Source organism: Polyodon spathula, chromosome 10 (genome assembly GCF_017654505.1).
Source record: "Polyodon spathula isolate WHYD16114869_AA chromosome 10, ASM1765450v1, whole genome shotgun sequence".
NCBI lineage: Eukaryota > Metazoa > Chordata > Actinopteri > Acipenseriformes > Polyodontidae > Polyodon > Polyodon spathula.
Window position 1 is genome coordinate 8416154 of NC_054543.1, and position 20787 is coordinate 8436940.

The 20787-nt window shown below is 47.3% G+C and overlaps 2 protein-coding genes across 3 annotated transcripts; one reads left to right on the forward strand and one right to left on the reverse strand.

Annotated features, from left to right (window-relative positions):
• The first annotated feature begins 205 nt into the window (after nt 1-205).
• Nucleotides 206-9203, forward strand: LOC121321781 (rap1 GTPase-GDP dissociation stimulator 1-B-like). Of its 2 annotated transcripts, XM_041260980.1 has the most exons (11): nt 206-367; nt 902-1009; nt 2405-2530; nt 2643-2771; nt 2890-3015; nt 4261-4395; nt 4526-4651; nt 7100-7239; nt 7476-7602; nt 7697-7825; nt 8320-9203. In XM_041260980.1, the coding sequence occupies exons 1-11, from the start codon at nt 280-282 to the stop codon at nt 8445-8447; spliced, it is 1362 nt and encodes a 453-aa protein (XP_041116914.1). In that variant the 5' UTR covers nt 206-279; the 3' UTR covers nt 8448-9203. The 2 variants fall into 2 exon arrangements, with proteins under 2 accessions (XP_041116914.1, XP_041116915.1); XM_041260981.1 differs by lacking the exon at nt 2890-3015.
• LOC121321783 (tetraspanin-14-like) lies at nt 9005-19258 on the reverse strand. Its single transcript, XM_041260982.1, has 9 exons — nt 19166-19258; nt 14921-15016; nt 13655-13705; nt 13309-13455; nt 12921-13091; nt 11812-11937; nt 11382-11429; nt 11035-11151; nt 9005-10564 (listed from the first exon to the last, which is right to left on the reverse strand). Exons 2-9 carry the CDS (start codon nt 14999-15001, stop codon nt 10493-10495), a joined length of 813 nt encoding a protein of 270 aa, XP_041116916.1. The 5' UTR covers nt 15002-15016; nt 19166-19258; the 3' UTR covers nt 9005-10492.
• Between the last annotated feature and the right edge of the window lie 1529 nt (nt 19259-20787).

Here is a 20787-nt window from a genome sequence, read left to right on the forward strand (position 1 = left end):
CACACACACACACACGCACACACACACACACACACACACGCACACACACACACAGCCTCGCTCACTCTCTGCCTCTCTGGCTCTCTCCAGGGCATGTGTGTCACGCTGTCAAAGGGTCTCCAGAGCCTAGTGGTCTGCTTAATTTTGAGCTTTAAAAGAATTAAGTGCAGAGAGAGACAGGAGGGAGGAGGGTGACAGGGAAAGGGAGAGAGAGAGAGAGAGAGAGAGAGAGAGAGAGAGAGAGAGAGAGAGAGAGAGAATGCGAGAGTGCAGGAGAACATGACAGAAACACAGAACGAGAGAGAGAGCCTGCTCGCCAGCCTGTTTGCCTGCCTGCCTGCGGATCACTGCAGAGCCTCTATGATGGGTAAGTGAGAGCAGAGAGATTCCTCATTGTTTCTGTGTGTGTCATTTTCACCGTGGGCAGGAAGCACCTTGCCTGTCCCCAGCTTTGTGCTGCTCACTGCAGAGCAGTTGTGGGGTGAGGGCTATCTTATATAACTGTGCGGCACTGTTTCACTTACTCAGACCGCAGTGTGCAGGGTCTGAGCTAGGGCTTAGCTTTATAACAGTGTACCATGGCTAGCTGTCAGCCTCTGTCATCCGAACAATAACCTACCACCCCAGACAGAGGCTACTGTGTTTGCATGTGCTTCGCTAGACATCACAGAGTTGCGTTGTTTTATTGTGTTGCAGTCTGTTGTGTGACTCTGCGTCCCTGTGTCTCATTGTAGTGTTGGGTAGTGTAGTCTTGCGTGATGCTGTGACTTGTTTCCAGACTCTGAGCACTGTGCTGTGAGGTTGTTTGACTCTGCCTCTTGTTCGACTCTCTGAGCGCTGTGCTGGCCTGTGTGATGTTGTGGTGTGCTGTGCGGTTGTGTGACACTGCCTCTTGTTCCAGACTCTCTGAGCATTGTGCTGGAGCAGATGAAGGTGAGTGGGGGGATAGAGGAAGAGGAGGCGCTCCGAACAAAACTTGACACCATTCTGAGAGCACTGGAGGAGAACAGTGAGTGAGACACACACACACACAGTCTGTCTGTGATGGACTCAGTAATACTCCTCAGTTCTACCTCTCTAAATGAGTGTGGATTGTTGAAGAGACTGACCTCTTTATCCAGCTGTGTATCAGTGCGCGTGAGTGTGTTTAACTGAGATATAATGCCAGCTTGTTTGTGAGTCTGTGTGTGTAAGAGTGTGTATGAAATGTGTGTGTGTCAACAATATGTAGGAGTCTGTTTGTGAGTGGCTTTGTATATATGTTTCTGTGTGTGTGTGTGTGTTTGTGTTAGCATCAGTGTCAGTCAGTGTTGTGTTTCTGCGTGTGTTACAGAGAAAAAGGATCCTAGCCATCCTTTACCCCACAGACAGGCTGCTATCCCACATACCACAACGCTCTAGCAGCCATTGTCTCTCCTGACGGGAGGCCGGCTGTCTCCATGGCAACACGTGCAACACTAACAAGCACAGCCTGCCTCCTGCCCTGGCCGAGCGCTCCTCCACGCACTGTCCTCCCCCCATACCCAGCAACACTAACAATAATCACAGTGTTTTCTGGAGCTCTCCTGTCTAGGCTGTCATCAAACCCCTCCCAGTGCTGTCTGGGTTTATGAAGGATCCCAGTAACTGCCTGTGAGCTGGTGTCAAGCTGAGGGTTAGGAAATAGGACACATCTTCACTGGCTTCTTACTGGGCAGTCAGCTGGTGTTATATAAGAACCCAGGCAGACCAGCAAACCACCTGCTCTCACCAGCAGGCACCAGTGCCTGTCTGTGTGTGTGTGTGTGTGTGTGTGTGAGTGCGTGGGAGTGTGTCTCTGTGAGTTTGGGGTGCAGTATCACTGTGTGTGTCTCTCTGTGAGTTTTGTGGTGCAGTATCACTGTGTGTGTCTCTCTGTGAGTTTGTGGTGCAGTATCACTATGTAAGTCTCTCTCTGTGAGTTCGGTTGTGGTATCACTGTGTTTGTGTCCGACCCCAGGAGAGGGTGCTGCTGAGCAGATTGTGGACAGCGGTATTCTCCCCTCTCTGGCTGCAATCCTGCGCAGGAACACACCCCTCACTGCCCAGGCCACACTGGTGACTGCAGAGCTGGCCAAACACGGGAGGCCCGGGGGGGGGGGGGGGGGGGGGGTGGGGGGGGGGGGGGGGGGGGGGGGGGGGGGGGGGGTATGGGGGGGGGGGGGGGGGGGGGGGGGGGGGGGGGGGGGGGGGGGTGAAGAAGCTACAGTGAAGAAGTGTCATATGCGGCATACCAAGTACATATGTCCTTATGAATGTTTACCATGGGCATTTTCTTTGCTGTTTTACTATACGTGTTGGTTTTTTAAATATGCTTTACTCTGCTTTCATTGTGTTTCACTATAGTCATCTTCTCTGACGTTCGTTTGTGTGCCGTGTGTTTCAGCGGACGTGCGGGAGCCCTGTATTCAGGCTGGGTTGGTCTCGGCTCTGGTTCCCCTGCTGGAGACATCGGACCAGGAACTGCTGCTCCACACGGGCCAGGCCATTGGAAGACTCTGCTTCGACAACAGTACGTGAGGGGCAATTCTGGAGCACTCTCTCCTCCCCTAGGCTCTAGTGCAGTGTGGGGTGATTCTGGTCTCTCTCTCTCTCTCAGACTCTCTCCCCCTCTCCTCTCCTAGACTCTCAGCAGGAGGCTTTGGTGCAGTGTGGGGTGATTCCTCGACTGGTCAGGATCATGAAGCAGTTTCCTGAGAATGACGTCCTGGTCAACGTGTGTCTGCTGGCACTCTGCAACCTGGCTGACCTGGGTGAGCCACAGAGACGCTGACGAGAGACACACAGCCACACACACACACACCGTGCATTGTGATGTGCTGCTCCAGGCCTCCCCATTTCAGTGGTGACTGGTCCCAGTTGTTTTTCCAGACTCTGCAAGGGAAGCTCTCATCGAGATGCACGTGACAGAGGTGCTGACTGTGCAGCTACGCCACACTTCCAATGCAGAGAGAAGACACGTCATACTGGAAGTGCTGGGAGCACTGGGAGAGAGCAGTGAGAGAGGGGAAGGAAGGGACGGAGTGGTGTTTGAGCAGTCACGCTGTGGTCCAGGGGTATAGGGCGTCTTTTTGTGTGGGGGGTGGAATGAGGGGTACAGGTTGTGTTTCTGTGTGGGGGTGGAGTTAGGGGTACAGGTTGTGTTTCTGTGTGGGGGTGGAGTGAGGGGTACAGGGCATGTTTTTTTGTGGGGGTGGAGTGAGGGGGGTGTCACACTGTGGTACAGGGGTAGTGTGTGTTTCTCTCTTTGTGGAGGAGGGGTGGAATGACTGGGTAACAGGGGTGACGGATACGGTGTGTGTTTCTCTCTGTGTGGAGGAGGGGTGGAATGACTGGGTAACAGGGGTGACGGGTACAGTGTGTGTTTGTCTCTGTATGGAGGAGGGGTGGAACGACTGGGTAACAGGGGTGACAGGGGTACAGTGTGTGTTTCTCTCTGTGTGGAGGAGGGGTGGAATGACTGGGTAACAGGGGTGACAGGGGTACAGTGTGTGCCTCTCATTGGGCTCTCAGACTCTCTGAAGCTGCAGTTTGTAGACTCAGAGGTCCCAGAGGCTCTCTCGGAGATGATTAGGGGGCTGCAGACCAGCACGGACCCCCCTGACCTCTGCAGCGTCAAGATCGCATCCAGTCTCATTGTGTCCTTGCTGCTGGGGGGTGAATGCAGCTCTATACATCCTCCTTCCCTCCCTCTCGAACTCTCACTGTGTCCCTGCTGCTGGGGGCGAGTGCAGCTCTATACATCCTCCCTCCCTCCCTCTCGAACCCTCACTGTGTCCCTGCTGCTGGGAGGCAGTGCTGCAGACCCCCATCTCTCTCTATCACAATTCGTCCTCTGTCCCCTAGAGGTTTTAACCCCCTTGACTCTGTCTCTCTGTCCCAGGCTCGCACACTCACTCATACCCACTCACACACACACACACACCCCCAACCTCACTCACACTCACATCCAAACTGACACACACATAAGCACACATCCACACTCTCGCACACACACAGATACATCCACACTGACACATCCACATTCACACACACAGAGATGCATCCACATTCACACACACACTCATAGCTACAGATACAGAGACCGACACACAGACATACACACACAAAAAAGAGACACCAGCACATCCATACACACACACACACACAGTGACACTCACAGACTCACACGCTGGCCAACGTTTCTCTGATTTTAACAGCGCAATTTAATTGCTTTTGTTTTTCTCTCCTCTCCTCTCCCAGATGGTAACTGTATCCACATGGTTGACTCGGGGGTTGTCTCTCAGATTCTGGACCTGCTGGAGCGCCACGTGGACGAAGGGGATGTGTCTGTCCAACAAGCAGCACTGAGTGCACTCAGAAACCTGGCCATCCCTGGTGAGGAGGACAGTGGAGTGTGCAAAACAAACAGCGTGCCTGGCGCACTGCATCGATACGCGCTGGCTGCTCAGTATGATACAGTGTGCATTGCTCTGACCGCCTCTCTCTCTGTACTCGTGTCTCCCAGCGGTCAATAAGGTGCGGATGCTGCAGGACGGGGTCTCGGAGAGGATTCGGAAGCTGCTGTGCTCTGAGATGCCCCCCGTCCAGTTCAAACTGCTGGGGATGCTGCGCATGATGGTGGACGGACAAGGTAACATGCCAAACCCTTCTCTCGGAAATTCTGTTTCTCTCACTCACTGCTTCCCCCACACTCTTCCCCAATCACCCTCTCACCCCTCTTCTCACCTTCTCTCTAGGAGGTAGCGGCAGTGCTGGGGCAGGATGAAGCACTCCTCTCCAGGGCAATGCACAGTGCTTGATATGCGGTGGTACTCACCGGTACAGAGTACCACAAACTCTCAATTTCAAATATTTGAGTCCCGTCACTTCTGAATTTAAAACATTTGAGTAGAAATTTGGTGCTTATCACTGACTATCTGCCCGTTTTCTTTTCCAAACTGTCAGCTGCAATTATGTGAGTTTCTAGCTGTTACTTTGTTGTCCCAGCAGCAGCTGCAAGGTTTACATCACAGCAGAGCATTAGACTGCAACTCCCAGAATGCATTACAAAACAACTGCATCTCCCAGAGTGTATTGCAAAACAGAGCAGTGGAATTTATTTTGAATGGTTCAGGTCAAGTCGCGATCAGTACTGATTAGACGAGATGAGCTGGACAGAGGGAGAGAGAGACAACTGGAAAGGATGCCTGAGAGAGAGCTGGACAGGGAGACAGATGTGGAGATGGAAAGGGAGACAGAGAGAGAGCTGGGCAGGGAGCCTGAGAATACTGTGAGTACCGCCACTTTTTTTTTTTCATTTCAAGCACTGGTGATGCAGTGGTGTCTCTCTCTCCCCCACTGTCTAGAGGAGGCAGCGGCAGTGCTGGGGCAGGATGAAGCTCTCCTCTCCAGAGTGATGCAGTGGTGTCTCTCTCTCTCACTCTCTAGAGGAGGCAGCGGCAGTGCTGGGGCAGGATGAAGCTCTCCTCTCCAGGGTGATGCAGTGGTGTCTCTCTCTCTCTCTCTAGAGGAGGCAGCAGCAGTGCTAAGAGAGGATGAAACTCTCCTCTCCAGGGTGATGCAGTGGTGTCTCTCTCTCTCTCTCTAGAGGAGGCAGCAGCAGTGCTGAGAGAGGATGAAACTCTCCTCTCCAGGGTGATGCAGTGGTGTCTCTCTCTCTCACTCTCTCTCTCTCTCACTCTCTAGAGGAGGCAGCGGCAGTGCTGGGGCAGGATGAAGCTCTCCTCTCCAGGGTGATGCAGTGGTGTCTCTCTCTCTCTCTCTCTCTCTCACTCTCTAGAGGAGGCAGCGGCAGTGTTGAGGCAGGATGAAGCTCTCCTCTCCAGAGTGATGCAGTGGTGTCTCTCTCTCTCTCTCTCTCTCTCTCTCTCTCTTCTCATCTCCTCCTCGTGGGAGCATTCAGCAGTGCGGAGAGGCATCGCTGATGAACTCTACCTTTCCAGATTGATGCAGTGGGTGTCTCTCACCGACTCACTCTCTAGAGGAGGCAGCAGCTCCTCCCTGATCGCAGGATGAAGCCTCTCCTCTCCAGAGTGACTACGTCACCACTCTCTCTCTCTCTCTCTCTCTCTCTCTCTCTCTCTCTCTCTCTCTCTCTCTCTAGAGGAGGCAGCAGCAGTGCTGGGGCAGGATGAAGCTCTCCTCTCCAGGGTGATGCAGTGGTGTCTCTCTCTCTCTCTCTCTCTCTCTCTCTCTCTCTCTCTCTCTCTCGAGGAGGCAGCGGCAGTGCTGGGGCAGGATGAAGCTCTCCTCTCCAGGGTGATGCAGTGGTGTCTCTCTCTCTCTCTCTCACTCTAGAGGAGGCAGCAGCAGTGCTGAGGCAGGATGAAGCTCTCCTCCTCTCCAGGGTGATGCAGTGGTGTGTCTCTCTCTCTCTCTCTCTCTCTCTCTCTAGAGGAGGCAGCAGCAGTGCTGAGAGAGGATGAAACTCTCCTCTCCAGGGTGATGCAGTGGTGTCTCTCTCTCTCACTCTCTAGAGGAGGCAGCAGCAGTGCTGGGGCAGGATGAAGCTCTCCTCTCCAGGGTGATGCAGTGGTGTCTCTCTCTCTCTCTCTCTCTCTCTAGAGGAGGCAGCAGCAGTGCTGAGAGAGGATGAAACTCTCCTCTCCAGGGTGATGCAGTGGTGTCTCTCTCTCTCTCTCTCTCTCTAGAAGGGGCAGCAGCAGTGCTGAGAGAGGATGAAACTCTCCTCTCCAGGGTGATGCAGTGGTGTCTCTCTCTCTCACTCTCTAGAGGAGGCAGCAGCAGTGCTGGGGCAGGATGAAGCTCTCCTCTCCAGGGTGATGCAGTGGTGTCTCTCTCTCTCTCTCTCTCTCTCTCTCTCTAGAGGAGGCAGCAGCAGTGCTGAGGCAGGATGAAGCTCTCCTCTCCAGGGTGATGCAGTGGTGTCTCTCTCTCTCTCTCTCTCTCTCTAGAGGAGGCAGCAGCAGTGCTGAGAGAGGATGAAACTCTCCTCTCCAGGGTGATGCAGTGGTGTCTCTCTCTCTCACTCTCTAGAGGAGGCAGCAGCAGTGCTGGGGCAGGATGAAGCTCTCCTCTCCAGGGTGATGCAGTGGTGTCTCTCTCTCTCACTCTCTAGAGGAGGCAGCAGCAGTGCTGGGGCAGGATGAAGCTCTCCTCTACAGGGTGATGCAGTGGTGCGATGCCCGGGATCATGCTGGGATGCGCGGAGAGGCCAACAGACTGCTGGCAGCCCTGATCAGACACAGCCGGGCACCTGTGAGTAGAAGACTGCCAGAGACACCTAGACAGACACAGGGACAGAGACACACTCAGATACCAGAGACACCGAGATTAGCACACTGAACAGACACACTGACAAAAAGGACACTCATGTAGACTGCTTGCAGGACTGATCAGACACAGTGCAGACAGGCAGACACACACACACACACAGAGCCGCTGACACTTATTGACAGACAGGCTCCTAACTCCTGCCCCTTGTGTCCCAACAGGAAGTGGTTAAGGCAGTGACCCAGGCGGAGGGGGTGCAGCACCTCATCACCATGGCAATGAACGAGCATGTGATCATGCAGAACAAAGCACTGGTGGCACTGGCCATCGCCTCCACCATCGACATCGGTGAGAAACATACACCCTTACACTGACGCACACTCACATTTACACACTCGCTTACACTCACTCTCTCTCTCTCTCTCTCTCTCTCTCTCTCTAGACGCGGTGGAGGAGCCCTTCATGTCAGCCGGTCTGCTCTCCACGCTGCAGCAGATGCTGGAGGACCCTGTGGCTGCGGTGGAGGTGAAGTTCAGTACAGTGGGGCTGGTGTGCAGCCTGGTCAACTCAGGTATGAACCACAACTCAACTACGATACTGTACAACCCCCACAGCTTCCAGAGGTGGAAATAAGACTCCTATTGCATAGCAGTTTCATCTATTCCAGGTTTTACTACAAGCTTGATTAGCCACAGTTTATATGTTACAGTCTCAGGTGCTTGTTATTAACCTCCTAGTAAAACCGGGAATGGATCAAACTGCTGTGCAAGTAGGAGTCTTGTTTCCATCCTTGGCTTCCCACATACATGTACAGTGTTTAGAGGTAAACAACACAGCCAAACATCTATCAATGTGTTCTAAAAAGGATGTCATAAAACAGTTTGACAGTTACTAATAAGATGACAATACTGGTAAAACTGTATGCAGATTGGCAATGCACTACAGGCTTGTTCTGGTAAAGTAAGCCAAGTTATATCACAGCATCTGATTAGTGTTAATAACCCCCTCCCCTCCCTTTCCTTCCTTCCTTCCTTGCTCCCTCCCTCCTCTTTTTCCTCCTCTCAGTGGAGTTGAGGTCTCAGATGGAAGCTCTCGCTCTGAGGGAGACTCTGGGGCAGCTGAGAAACCACAGCAACAGCAAGCTGGCATCACAGGCCGACACAGCTCTGAGCATCCTCGCAGAGACCAGCTGAACAGAACTAATGACCCAGTACCCTGAAAGCAGACCCAGCCCACCCCAGTACCCCTCCAGCAGAACCAGTCTGACCTAGTACCCCTCCAGCAGAACCATTCCAACCCAGTACCCCTCCAGCAAAACCAGCCCAACCCAGTACCCCTCTAGCAGAATCAGCCCATAACCAGTACCACTCCCCCCCCCCCCCCCCCAGTAAAACCAGTCTGACCCAAGAACAGAACCAGAAACTCAACTCATAAGGACACCTGCTATCCACTGGAACATAACCCTCCTGATCCCTGACCCATTACCCCACCAGCAGAACCAAGCTACTGAGCACTGGAGCAGAACCGGACCAACACGGGCCCGAGAACCACCAAGACCCAACACTGGAACCTGAACAGTGACCAGACACACTCCCAACAGCGTCTGGAACAGAACCCCAGAGTATTCTAATCAAGGCCAGCCCGACACACACACTCCAGCAGCAGCCTGTTCCACAGATGAATCCCACCAACAGGAGAGGCAATTGGGCTTTTAGAGCACTTCATAACAAAGATGACACAGTTTAAACTTTTTAGATGGTTACATTCCCTTTAATGCAAAAAAACAAAAACCATTTACTTAAGTAAAAAATATAACAAATAAGAATTACTCAAAAATGGTGACATGTTCCTGAGAGGGCTGGTCTGTGCTGGTGCCACATCACAGAAAGAATCAGACAGCATCAACCCAGAATCGGAGCATGTTTCTCTCACAGCCGGCTCCTAATGCACCTCCAAGTGGATTACATCCCAATCAAAACACACGCATTTTCAGAAGCAATACAATGAACAGTAATAAAAGCTGCAGATCATTTACAATAGTGCAAGCACCTCTCTCTGTACACTGCTAAAGAAATGTTCTCAGGCCAAGACCAAGAGAATTGAAGCTATCATGTTTGGTTAATGTACAAAAAAATAAAATAACCCCAATTCTTCTGGGTCCAAAAACACGAGCGTTCAGGTTTTGGAAGTCGTTTGCTAATGCTGTAGGGCGAAGTTAGTTAGCAGAAGCATCATCAAACAAAATGGGCTCGGATTTTAAGTGCATCATCTTCTCCCATTTATTTAAATAGGTTTTAAAGTAATAAGACTAACAAAGAAGGAACTGCAGTGATGTTTGTTCTTGTTTAGGACAGGGGTCTATTCGATAGGAACTCTGCTTTTACGTAATGGCCCGAAATCAGATATTTATGATGGGAGTTGCTTCCCTTTTAATTCCCATGGGTATATATTTGCAAAAATTAACTTGTCTGTTGTCACAGTCTAATTTGTTCCTGCGTACTGAATGCTATGGAGGCGCACATGTGCAGTTCTGCAAATTTTAAGGTAACTTTCCCAAACTTTGCATCTATTCTTTAATATGGGCGCCATCTTCAAGCATCACCTTTAACGCTGATCACACCTCGTCAAGCTGAACACCCACTCCTTTAACAGACCCTTCCCCTGCACAATACTCACACTCACTTTTTGGTGTTGTGTTCACTTTAGAAAAATAGAGGCCAACTTTTAATCTTGAAACGTTGGCGTTACTTTTAGTCCTGTTGGTGGATGTGTGTGTGTGTGTTGTATAAACTAATAAAATGGCTGTACAGTTGTGTTGATTCTCCCTCAATGATTTCACGAAGGAATGTGCAGATGTGAACTGGCTCAGTGGAGTGGAAAGCTGATCAGCGCAAAGCTGAGAGATTCGGAAACAAAATAAAAAGGCAACCTCTTATATTACATGGATGGAAATAAGGCTCCTGTTGCACGGCAGTGTCACCCACTCCAAGTTTTACTACAAGCTTGATTAGCCACAGTGTACAGGTAACACCCATTCAAAGATGGAAATAATACTTCCGTTGCATAGCAGTTTGATCCGTTCCTGGTTTTCTTATGTGTTTAATAAGACACACCTGAGCTCGTTACCTCTACACTGTGGCTAGAGACGTGGACTAGCTGGGAATGTGAAGCCCAGAACACATGTGTTGCAGAGTGGAGGGGTGCGCGCACACACACACGCGCTGCTCCAGCCAGCCCCTCAGTATCGGAAGCCAGAGTTCACTGCCTTAATATCCCCAATCAGAGTACGAGCCAGGAAGACGCCCAACATCTAGATTAAAAAAAAAAACAAAAAAACAAGATTAATTTAATAAAGAGGAAGGGAGGAGTTAAGCAGTCAGAAATGCAGTTCTGCTGGGGCTGTGCATCTACAATCATGGGCCCAGCTCACAGACCTGTAAGGACTGCTTCAGGCATGGAAATAAGACTCCTGTTCTATTGGTGTTTCACCCATTCCAGGTTTTACTACGAGCTTAATTAGCCCCAGTGTGTTGACACGCTCAGATGTGCCTTACTAAACTCATAGTAAAACCTGGAATGGCTCAAACTGCTATGCAAGGGGAGTCTTGTGCGTTATATTCTCTCTCTGGTTAACAGTCCACTAAAGGCCAAGAACAAACTTTTAACTCTCTCAAACCTATGAAAAGGAGTTTTGTGAAATGAAAACTTCATTGAATTAATCAAAACGTACATATGTTCAAGCAATTATTTTATTGTGAAGTTGCAGAAGGAGACCCCCACCTGCAGCAGTGAGATGATGATGAAGACTCCGGCCACGATGTAGAGGTTTCGGGGTAACCAGGCTTCCAGAGCAGGGATGCACCCCTTAACATGGATCACAGTGTTCCAGTCTCGTTCCTGCAGGGGAGGAAAGGGTTAACACATGCAGCGCTGTACAGAGGATCAAATGATGAAGAGAACTCTGCACTGCAGAGCTGTATAGAGTTAAACCAGATAAGGAAAGTTTATTCAGTCAAGACAGTCGTTTCCTCAAAAAGCTAAATGACGATCAGCATCAGAAAGATTTCATTTGGTTACAAAAACGCATTTTTAAATGATTTAAAACCCCTCCACCCCAAACAACATACCGGCCGGGCCCTGACATCATAGCCACACTGCGTGTTCACAACTGCTTGCTGTGGAGACGAGAGAGAGAGAGACCCATTAATAATAACACAATTCCATTTCCACTGTGATTTCCATTCAATGGGTAGTAAAATTAAGCTATATACTATACTATATGGTATGGGGTGTCTGCAGCCTGTGATAAAGATGCATGCAAAGGCCAGCAGGACTTCAGAGGATCCTTCATCTACACAACCAACATTCATACCAGGAGTAATAGCAGATCCAAACAAGGACAGACTCGGAATAACTGTTTCCACGCTGTTAAGACGGAGCGACTCCAATGACTGAAGCACAATCGCTCAGAGACAGGCAGCAAACTGGCAGACAAGCACAAAGACAGAAAGGCAGACAGGAGACAGCCAGGCAGGAGACAATCAGACAGAGACTCACAGCAGGGTCGGCCAGGCAGCAGGAGAAGGGCACTCCACAGCGCTCCCGACTGGGGTTGTCGTCTGTGCAGTTGAAATAATTATTGGTGTTCCAGTCATCAGGGTTTCGAGCCCCACAGCACTGATTCTGTAACAGGATAGAGAGAGGGGCTTGGGTTACTGCAGGTAAAGCAAATATTTAGACAATGTCTGGCCCCCCCCTCCCCCATAGTGTCTCAATGCTTTCTGCAGAGAGTCGATGAGGTTCTACAGGTCGATGTCCTAGCGGTGTGTGAGAGTGAGTATGAGTCAGTGCCTCACCGTTCTCTACAGAGAGTCGATGAGGTTCTGCAGGTCGATGTCTTTGTGGTGTGTGAGAGTGAGTATGAGTCAGTGCCTCACTGTTCTCTGCAGAGAGTCGATGAGGTTCTACAAGTCGATGTCCTAGCGATGTGTGAGAGTGAGTATGAGTCAGTGCCTCACCGTTCTCTACAGAGAGTCGATGAGGTTCTGCAGGTCGATGTCTTTGTGGTGTGTGAGAGTGAGTATGAGTCAGTGCCTCACTGTTCTCTGCAGAGAGTCGATGAGGTTCTGCAGGCCGATGTCTTTGTGGTGTGTGAGAGTGAGTATGAGTCAGTGACTCACTGTTCTCTACAGAGAGTCGATGAGGTTCTGCAGGCCGATGTCTTTGTGGTGTGTGAGAGTGAGTATGAGTCAGTGCCTCACTGTTCTCTGCAGAGAGTCGATGAGGTTCTGCAGGTCGATGTCCTAGCGGTGTGTGAGAGTGAGTATGAGTCAGTGCCTCACTGTTCTCTACAGAGAGTCGATGAGGTTCTGCAGGCCGATGTCTTTGTGGTGTGTGAGAGTGAGTATGAGTCAGTGCCTCACTGTTCTCTGCAGAGAGTCGATGAGGTTCTGCAGGTCGATGTCCTAGCGGTGTGTGAGAGTGAGTATGAGTCAGTGCCTCACCATTCTCTGCAGAGAGTCGATGAGGTTCTGCAGGTCGATGTCCTAGCGGTGTGTGAGAGTGAGTATGAGTCAGTGCCTCACCATTCTCTGCAGAGAGTCGATGAGGTTCTGCAGGTCGATGTCCTAGCGGTGTGTGAGAGTGAGTATGAGTCAGTGCCTCACCGTTCTCTGCAGAGAGTCGATGAGGTTCTGCAGGTCGATGTCGTCCCGGTAGCCCTTCACGTTGGTCAGGAAGAAGTCACTGATCCACTCCCTCAGGGTGTCCTGGAACACGAATGCTAGCACCCCTGCAGTCAGCTCCAGGAAGAAGATCACTCCGATCACCCCGCAGAACTGCAGGGGTCAAACACACAGCGAGCAAAGAGTTAAACACACACCCCAGAACTGCAAGGCTTAAACACGACAGCGTTGCAAAACTTAAACAATCCAGAGATTTCTGCAAAACCAATGTGTTCAATTGTTTTCATTCACTGACAGTAGGTTTGACAGTCATGCCTATGACAGCCTCGTGTCTCAAGTGCCAACACAAACACAGGAAGCCAGGACTCACAAACTTGAGCATGCAGATGTTCTCCCTCAGCGCTCCCACACAGCCTGCGAACCCCAGGACAAAGGTCACCGTGCCGACCACCAGAACCACCCACACCGGGTCGAAACCGTTCTGCCGGGTCACCTGGGACAAGTCCGACAGCACGCCCTGAGAGAGGGACAGAGAGGGAGGGATTGAGATTAGAACCAGAACAGAACCACGCACACCGGGTTGAAACCAGGATACAGAAAGCAGGTCTGGATACTTGGGCAGTGTCAGAATTGCTCTGTGAGAAGAGATCTGTATGGACTGTCGATAATACACCCACAGCAGCATATAAAAAAAATAAAATAGCATCAGCACTTACCTTCTCACTCCACGCCCAAAACCCAATGCCTAAGAAAGCAGCTCCAACCAACTGCAAATCAAAAGAAAAAATATATATTAAACAATTAGCCATGTGTTTATAGTGCTCATTATTAAGGTCCAGGGTAATGACATTGCTGGACAGCGAACAATGGAGAGCAAATATTTTGAGCACAGGTAGTTTGTTTCAGGTGGGGTCCTGAGACCTGCTGCAAAGGAAGTGTGAATCTAGTGTTTTGCTGTGAAAACTGCAGGCTACGTGCAGGATGATGTGCATAGGAAGAGTGACAGGGGCACTGTGACGCACTGTTTAGCCACAACATGGTTGTTCAATAATGTTGACATTTAAGCTGAACTGAAAACAACGCAAAACAGCAATGTTGCAAGAATTATGAACCTGGCCTGCTTACAAAACCACAGGAGTGAGTGTACTTTCACAGAAGACAGTGAGCACTCTGCACCCGGCACCCGGCACCCTGTACCCTGTACCCTGTACCCTGTACCCTGTACCCTGCACCCTGCGGTGCGGTGCGGTACGAGGCCTGTGGAGAGATTCCTGCGGGTAAACATTCCTGGAAGGGGGCAGGGTGTTTTCACAACATTTGGTAGAGACACCATAATTTCTTAGCAGTCACGCCAAGCTGTTTCCACTTCCTGTTGACACAGAAAGTTGAGCAGCGTTTCCTGCCAGCTATCAGACAGGCAGGGGTGACTCTCCTAGAATCATGCAGGCTTTCCTGACGAATCGACTCCCTGAGTGTCAGACACAGAAGACTGAGCACAGGCACGCAGGCAGACAGAGTGTAAAGAACATGCTGTCTCGCCATGTCCTGTCATTGTAACAGTACAGTTTCCATTGACCACAAACAGAATAAAGAGGAAGCAAAAAACTCTAACTTGTGGTTCAAAGGATTTGTTCCTATAAAAAAAGTATTTAGAAACACAATAAAACTTAAAGTAATGACAAAATGCTTTGATTAGAAGTCTAGTTCTAGATTTTACACTACCTGAGAGTACAATAGTTGTCCTACAAAATGTTTAAAAAAAACACACCTTAGCAAAGTAATTCAGCCCGGCTCCACCTTTCGTTCTGCTCAACCCTTTATACTTGGAAGCTGGATATGAACACAAACCTTTTGGACCCTACTGGTAATCTCTCTGCTTCACTGAACCGTCACCGATGCATATCCCTGACAACTGTTAACAACTTAAAAAAAACAAACAAAACAAAAAAAACAACACGAACGCCCTGGCTCTTGGCACTCACCCAGAACACGATGTTGTAGCTGAACATTAGGTACTTGTAGCAGCAGCTCACCTCAGCATTCTTATATTGGTAATAATGCATCTTCCACTGGGGACACTGGGAGAGAGGGAGACATTATAAATATCATATGGGAGATATTGAAATTGGAGAAGGAATCTATGAAAAAGACCTAGGAGTTTTTGTTGACTCAGAAATGTCTTCATCTAGACAATGTGGGGAAGCTATAAAAAAGGCTAACAAGATGCTCGGATACATTGTGAAAAGTGTTGAATTTAAATCAAGGGAAGTAATGTTAAAACTGTACAATGCACTAGTAAGACCTCATCTTGAATATTGTGTTCAGTTCTGGTCACCTCGCTATAAAAAAGATATTGCTGCTCTAGAAAGAGTGCAAAGAAGAGCGACCAGAATTATTCCGGGCTTAAAAGGCATGTCATATGCAGACAGGCTAAAAGAATTGAATCTGTTCAGTCTTGAACAAAGACGACTACGTGGCGACCTAATTCAAGCATTCAAAATTCTAAAAGGTATTGACAGTGTCGACCCAAGGGACTTTTTCAGCCTGAAAAAAGAAACAAGGACCAGGGGTCACAAATGGAGTTTAGAAAAAGGGGCATTCAGAACAGAAAATAGGAGACACTTTTTTACACAGAGAATTGTGAGGGTCTGGAATCAACTCCCCAGTAATGTTGTTGAAGCTGACACCCTGGGATCCATCAAGAAGCTGCTTGATGAGATTTTGGGATCAATAAGCTACTAACAACCAAACAAGCAAGATGGGCCGAATGGCCTCCTCTCGTTTGTAAACTTTCTTATGTTCTTATGTTCTTATTAGCAGCAGCCACACTATGAATTTCCCGGAGCCTGTAGATGTCACAATGTCTGGAACCAAGCATTCTAAACATTTCTACCACAGCATGTGCTGCAGAAACAGACTCATTACGTTAATATCAGCTTTCTACTTCCTTAGCTTTAATGATTTTAAATATGTTTACTGGGTTGGCCTCTAAATCAACCCCGTCCCCAAGAAGAGAATGAAATACTGGTACACTCAGCGGGATTGGAGGGAGCCACTGAACACTTAGAAACATTCAACACAGGGCTTTCACACTTTACTATCAACATGGTTGAGCAAGGAATGATAGCATTGTGCAATTCTGCGGGAGCACCATATAATACTGAGGTAAATCAGTAATATATTACTTCCAAGAGAATGTGCAGTCACAGATACCCGATTACTTCTCAGACCATGTGTTTCAATAATCCTGCTCCCGCTGGTAACATCACACTCATGTTTCGTTATCTACAGAAGCGCTGAATGGACTATGGCGAAACTTGAACTTCACTGTGTATCAAAACTTACTTTTCCACAATGCGAAGTGTGCATTTCAGAGCGCGATTGCAGGAATCTCATAATATTCACACACAGCCCCAGTTTTTTTTGTTTGACGATTATTTCACTGTGCAGCAGCTTCCCTAGTAAGATGATGAGCTGCTATCTCTTCAGCCAAAGAAGCAGCACAGTAATTTAAGACATTACCGTCGTGAAATACAGTAGCGCGAGTTTTGTACTAAAACAGGGACAGCTGCTGCAGGAAAAAGAAAGTTTATTTCTCAAAGTACTTGCCACTGTACTAGGAAGTATACTAACAAGCTTTTGTTTTTTAGGGAATTGAATTAAATGTACTGCAGCTTACTTGATTGCAATAAAAAAACTGCCATTCTCTAAATTTAGCTCAGATTGTGGTAATGAAAAAGAATGGTTTGGAAATATCTAAAATGACAATGTGCTTGCTGAGCTGTATTTAATATCATAAAAAACACAGCAAACTCGCTGAAACAAACTTATAAAAATAAACTAACATGTAAATATTAGCTGTGTGCATTACATGCTTTCAGATCAGGACTCCACACGTATGAGCTGTGTGTGTTACATGCTCTCACATCAGGAATCCACGCATATGAGCTGTGTATGTTACATGCTCTCAGATCAGGAATCCATGCATATGAGCTGTGTATGTTACATGCTCTCAGATCAGGAATCCACGCATATGAGCTGTGTGTGTTACATGCTCTCACATCAGGAATCCACGCATATGAGCTGTGTATGTTACATGCTCTCAGATCAGGAATCCACGCATATGAGCTGTGTATGTTACATGCTCTCACATCAGGAATCCACGCATATGAGCTGTGTGTGTTACATGCTCTCACATCAGGAATCCACGCATATGAGCTGTGTATGTTACATGCTCTCAGATCAGGAATCCACGCATATGAGCTGTGTATGTTACATGCTCTCACATCAGGAATCCACGCATATGAGCTGTGTATGTTACATGCTCTCAGATCAGGAATCCATGCATATGAGCTGTGTATGTTACATGCTCTCAGATCAGGAATCCACGCATATGAGCTGTGTATGTTACATGCTCTCAGATCAGGAATCCACGCATATGAGCTGTGTATGTTACATGCTCTCAGATCAGGAATCCACGCATATGAGCTGTGTATGTTACATGCTCTCAGATCAGGACTCCATGCATATGAGCTGTGTATGTTACATGCTCTCAGATCAGGAATCCATGCATATGAGCTGTGTATGTTACATGCTCTCAGATCAGGAATCCACGCATATGAGCTGTGTATGTTACATGCTCTCAGATCAGGACTCCATGCATATGAGCTGTGTATGTTACATGCTCTCACATCAGGACTGCACTAAGTTAGAAGGAGCATCCTAAGAACCAGGGGCTTGCTATAGGGCAGGGGGCAGGAGGCAGTCCCTCCCCACTGTATTTTATTGTATTCGTGATTATCTGGGTAAACATTATTTAAAGCGTTGCTACCTGTTTCTACTTCACAGAATTGTGGTGCTTATATTTGATACAGTGTCATTCTTTGTGGAAAGCAGGTGAAATGTATCAAACTCGAGGTTGCAAGTATGTATCAAACCTTGTGAGATGTATTCGGATAGCCGCGCTAAAATAGAGTTAAACTGTATTCTTACCCCTGGCTCTTCTGTAAACCCGATGCAATACATGTCTTTTTTTTTTATGAATAAGAGCAGTCTAATGTCCCTTCTAATGTCCCTAGCTGCTACTCTAAAACGGTTTTTAAAAAATGACGTTGTACCGCCACTTGTTGAATGCAGCAGTAGTTACAGTATACAACTGTAAAATGTTTATTGAACCGGAATATCGTAATCTGGCAGCAGAACAATTCGGTCATCCTAGGCTTTACTCACTTTTAAAACACAACAGTTTCAGTGAAAACGACGACCGTAACGTCTCACACTTTGTTTTCGAAGTTGTTAAAAACCAGTGCGGTGCTTTAAAAACACTTGCATTGCACATTTTGTAGAATTTATTTTAATAATAACCATGTTCATAATAAGAATCTCGTTGTAAACTGCAACCCCCCCCCCATTTTTTTTTTCTGAAATGACGCCCCTCATACTGTACACAAAGGTACAGTCATCAATTCCATACACTGCACTTACAAAATATCTCAAATATAAATCATGCTGAGTTCACTGCAGTCATCAGCTGCTTAGATGACCCATTCAGCAGAATGAGGCAACAAACAAGCGAGTACAGACATTAAATTACTGTTTTAGTATCCTCTTGTGTAACTCAATACACCCTTGGTGTGAGATGCCATTACTAATATAGGGGTTCATGTATTTTATTTTGCTTGCTTTATTATTATTATTATTATTATTATTATTTATTATTAGTTATTATTATTATAGCAGACACCTTTATCCAGAGGAACAAGAGAATCGACTCCCGACTAAAATAAAAAGCGTTGGAATTTAATTGTGTGTCACTTTTTATTAGGTTTTGTATCGCCCCCCCCATACCGGAAACACACCAAAAACAGCTGAAACCGAGTCTATTATAAAAATAAAAAAAACACAGAACTTCAAAAAACAAGACAATATTATAAATACGCTAGTTGCAGCGGGTCTGGAAAATAGCACAGCAAGTAAACCAGAAAGCGCATTTGAATATACGAAGGAGACAGGAGAAAAGGGTACTGTCTCTCCCTCTCTCCCTCTCTCCCTATCCCCTCTCCGACGCTAACGTAAACTAAAAACAATAGTTTTCAATCACTCAGACCAGTCAGTACTTCGCATCCTTCTGCGATTCTGATGAAACTTCAAAATAATATTTGTTCTCTTGTTTTTAAACATTTACCCCCTCCAAAACATATATATTTTTAAAAATACTACACACTCACCGACTATAATCTCACTAGTTTTTGTTCAGCGGCTCTGCTTCGCAGGAAATGGTACTGAACTTCTGCCCAGTGTTTGTCTGAGACTCTTCCCCTTTAGGCACGCCCTGCTACCGTAAGTAATGCTATCAATAGTGCGTCAGTGCAGCGCAGCACGAATGCATATTTCACATATTGCAAACCTAAAGTCTTAATCTAAATCCTAATAATAGATAAAGATAAGCTGATTAAACAAATAACACAAAAAAACATGATACTTTTTCAACATTTATTTATCCACAAATGATACAATATTCAATATCCATGTGAGGAATTTTGGCCCATTCCTCCTTACAGAATTGCTTCAACTGGATGATATTTGAGGCTTCCTTGCATGGACAACTGGCTTCAGGTCCTATCACAACATTTCGATGGGGTTTAGGTCTGGACTTTGACTAGGCCATTCTAAAATGCAGAATTTCTTCTACAGCTATTCTTTTGTAGATCTGCTTGTATGTTTAAGATCATTGTCTTGCTGCATGACCCACTTTCGGTTCAGCTTCATCTCACAGACGGATGGCCTGACATTCTCCTCCAGAATCTTCTGATACAATGCAGAATTCATGGTTGTGTCAATGATGGCAAGCCATCCAGGTCCTGAGGCAGCAAAGCAGCCCCAAACCATCACACTCCCACCACCATGCTTGGCGGTTGGGATGAGGTTCTTCTGTTTGAATGCAATGTTTGGTTTTCGTTCAAAACATAACGTTTCTCATTGAGACCAAAAAGTTCTACCTTTGACTCGTCCGTCAAGAGAACATTGTTCCAGAAGTCTTGTGGATCATCTATGTGCTCTTTGCCGAACTTCAGACTGGCAGCAATGTTCTTTTAGAGAGCAGTGGTTTCCTCCTGGCTATCCTTCCATGAACACCATTCTTGTTCAGTCTTTTTCTGACAGTTGAGTCATGAACACTCATTAGCCAAGGCGAGAGTGGCCTGCAGATCCTTGAATGTTACTCTGGGGTTCTTTGTGACTTCCTTGATGATTTTCCGGTTTGTTCTTGGATAGATTGTAGGACGACCGCTCCTGGGTAGAGTGACTGTGGTCTTGAACTTTTTCTATTTGTAGACTGTATGACAGTGGATTGATGGAATTGGTTAATATAAACCCTATTGGATATTTAAGAAAAGACTGGTTTTGATTCAAGAAGGCTATCTTGGAATTTCCATAATTATCATTGAGGTTCACAAACTTTTTCTCGGCACTATATATATATATATATATATATATATATATATATATATATATATATATATATATATATATACACACACACACACACACACACACATGCACAAAAGAAACGCAACACTCGGGTCTAATGGGTTTAATCAAATATGGTAAACAGATATGAAACAAAATCACAGAAAATGTGAACCTAAATACAAACCAGTCATAAGTTTTCAGTATGAAACGTGACACACTGTCAAAATGAAAACATTACAAAGCTAGTATCAGGTATGACCTCCCTGAGCATAAACACAATCCTGGCAGCATTGATGCATAGACCTGATCAGCCTCTGGATAGACTGCTGTGGGATGTTTCTCCACGCTTCCTGTGCAGCAGTTAACGCAGGCAGGTCCT

What these genes read in the sequence shown, in the direction of transcription:
- LOC121321783 (XM_041260982.1), bottom strand. Translation starts at nt 15,001, where the DNA reads ATGCATTATTACCAATATAAGAATGCTGAGGTGAGCTGCTGCTACAAG. An exon ending in TCGACTCTCTGCAGAGAACG is followed by an intron (nt 11,938 to 12,920) that starts GTGAGGCACTGA and finishes ATCCTGTTACAG; the next exon opens with AATCAGTGCTGTGGGGCTCG. An exon ending in TCATCATCTCACTGCTGCAG is followed by an intron (nt 10,565 to 11,034) that starts GTGGGGGTCTCC and finishes TTTTTAATCTAG; the next exon opens with ATGTTGGGCGTCTTCCTGGC.
- LOC121321781 (XM_041260980.1), top strand. Translation starts at nt 280, where the DNA reads ATGACAGAAACACAGAACGAGAGAGAGAGCCTGCTCGCCAGCCTGTTT. An exon ending in TCAGACACAGCCGGGCACCT is followed by an intron (nt 7,240 to 7,475) that starts GTGAGTAGAAGA and finishes GTGTCCCAACAG; the next exon opens with GAAGTGGTTAAGGCAGTGAC. An exon ending in GTGCAGCCTGGTCAACTCAG is followed by an intron (nt 7,826 to 8,319) that starts GTATGAACCACA and finishes TCCTCCTCTCAG; the next exon opens with TGGAGTTGAGGTCTCAGATG.